We start from the raw sequence: 1,958 nt of genomic DNA, 5'->3' as shown, positions 1-1,958 counted from the left end.
ACTGTTGTATAAAATGTTCATTGTCCACTTGTATTCTAAAAATAACATAGAATAACTGGAAGGCAATATAACATTCACAATATTATAAAATCTTGGATGATGAAGATGACTTGAATAATATCAATAACAATTTTTGTAAGAATATAACAATAACAAGATAACAATAACAGTGAAAATATAACCAATATCCTCTCTTTATCTGAACTTGATATAATTCAGATTATTTTTTAGTACACTTATTATACTTCATCTAAAATTCAGATCCTTTCAGATTATATTTCAACACTCTAATAAGAAGAATGTCCTAAAATGTTCCACCAAGGGAATTTCGATGAATTTTCTGCACCACGTAACAGTGATTTGTTAATATCAAATATACAAATTTCTTAATATTATACAGAGTTTTCTTTAGGATGAATTCACTTCTTAGCATACATTTGTTTGTAAATGAAATCCATTATGTATGCTATTGGTTTCTCAAATGAGCAGAGACTACTTTGTTTTTGTGTATTGTCTGTAAAATTATCATGAAATTTAAGTTTCGCTTAGGCAACCTAAGAACAATCAAGTTCCACAATAGACTTAGGAACTTCAGCAAACTGATAAACTAATCGTTGTCCATCTACTTTATTTAAAATACCCCTGTTGTAGTAATATCTGAAAAAGATAATTAGTTTGAATATTAACTAGAGTTGTCTCCCATTATTATTTCTTTAAGGTTGAATTATTTATTGGCTTATTTACTGCCCACTGAGAAAACAAAAACAGTGACATTGGCCTACTCTTTTTCTGTTTCCCGCTGATAAGGGAATCAGAATTAATTAAGACTCTCTAAGATTTTCTTTTATAAGTTTTTGTCAATTACAACAAAACATTTTTGGATCATCACCATGGCAACATTTTACTCATACTGTATAGCACTATTCAATTTGATGAAAATATAGTTACCTACCTCATAGCTCTACCCATAGTTTCATAGTTCATATCTGGTTTATTTTTATGTAAACCCCATAACCTTGAGACAGCCTTCGAATCTACTAACTTAAATATTCCCTTTTCACGACTAGTCCATTTGATGATTCTTGGACAAGTTTCAGGATTTTGTAGTAATTGTAGTAAAAATTCCCATAAGTATGTGGTGTTACCTGAGAAGAAAGATATCAAAATGACTCAAAAAGGTTTAAGTCTTTGTATTTGTATTAGGACACTAACATGTGCTCTTTGCATTATGTCACAATTGTATATAGAGTTTAATGGAATTACAGAAGTCACAAATGTAGCTAGGTTTGAGGGTTTGACTGAATTGAAATCTTTTAGCAGAATAAAGCTCACTATCAGTAAATCTATTGAGATATAAGCAGGCCAAAGTGGTTGGCTAGGTAACCTCTTATTGCTTCTTAACAACACTTTAGATTCTGCAGGTGACATTGAGTTACTTGAAGGACTTACCTTCTCTCTTTCGTCTAGGTAACATTGGACTACCTGGATCAAATTGTAAATTATTGGATTTCGGTTTACGACCTAAAATACAATTATCTTTAAAATTATTCATAAATACATTGTTCACTAGAATTAACATTGTACATCAACCAATATTCACTGTACATTGGCCTGAGAAGCATTTTGTTTATGACAAGCTTCAATCTCCAATATATTCAGTGGGAAATGATTTCTTATGAAAGATGTTGTAAGATCACAGACAAGCTGGTAGTATGCATCACAGACAGTATCCTTATGAAATATGAATGAGTCTTTCTATTTCATTTCTTATAAACTTCAATATGTCAATTCCTTTTCTGTCTGGTGATTCAAAGATCATTGATAATAACAGATAAACAAAAACAGACAACAAACAAACACCAGACAACATGCAAACACCAGACAACATGCAAACACCAGACAACATGCAAACACCAGACAACATACAAACACCAGACAACATGCAAACACCATGCAAA

General features: G+C 31.1%; 1 protein-coding gene across 1 annotated transcript; it reads right to left on the bottom strand.

Moving 5' to 3' along the window:
- Positions 1–554: 554 nt before the first annotated feature.
- On the bottom strand, positions 555–1,146 carry LOTGIDRAFT_104919 (hypothetical protein; the record flags this gene model as incomplete). Its single annotated transcript, XM_009057238.1, has 2 exons — positions 555–657; positions 953–1,146. Coding segments are annotated over 2 exons (297 nt in total), but the record flags the coding sequence as incomplete, so codon positions are not given.
- Positions 1,147–1,958: the final 812 nt, after the last annotated feature.

This window comes from Lottia gigantea, assembly GCF_000327385.1.
Source record: "Lottia gigantea unplaced genomic scaffold LOTGIsca_3, whole genome shotgun sequence".
Classification (NCBI taxonomy): Eukaryota; Metazoa; Mollusca; class Gastropoda; family Lottiidae; genus Lottia; species Lottia gigantea.
Note: the sequence above shows the minus strand (reverse complement) of the source record. Positions and strands in the feature narration are given on the sequence as shown.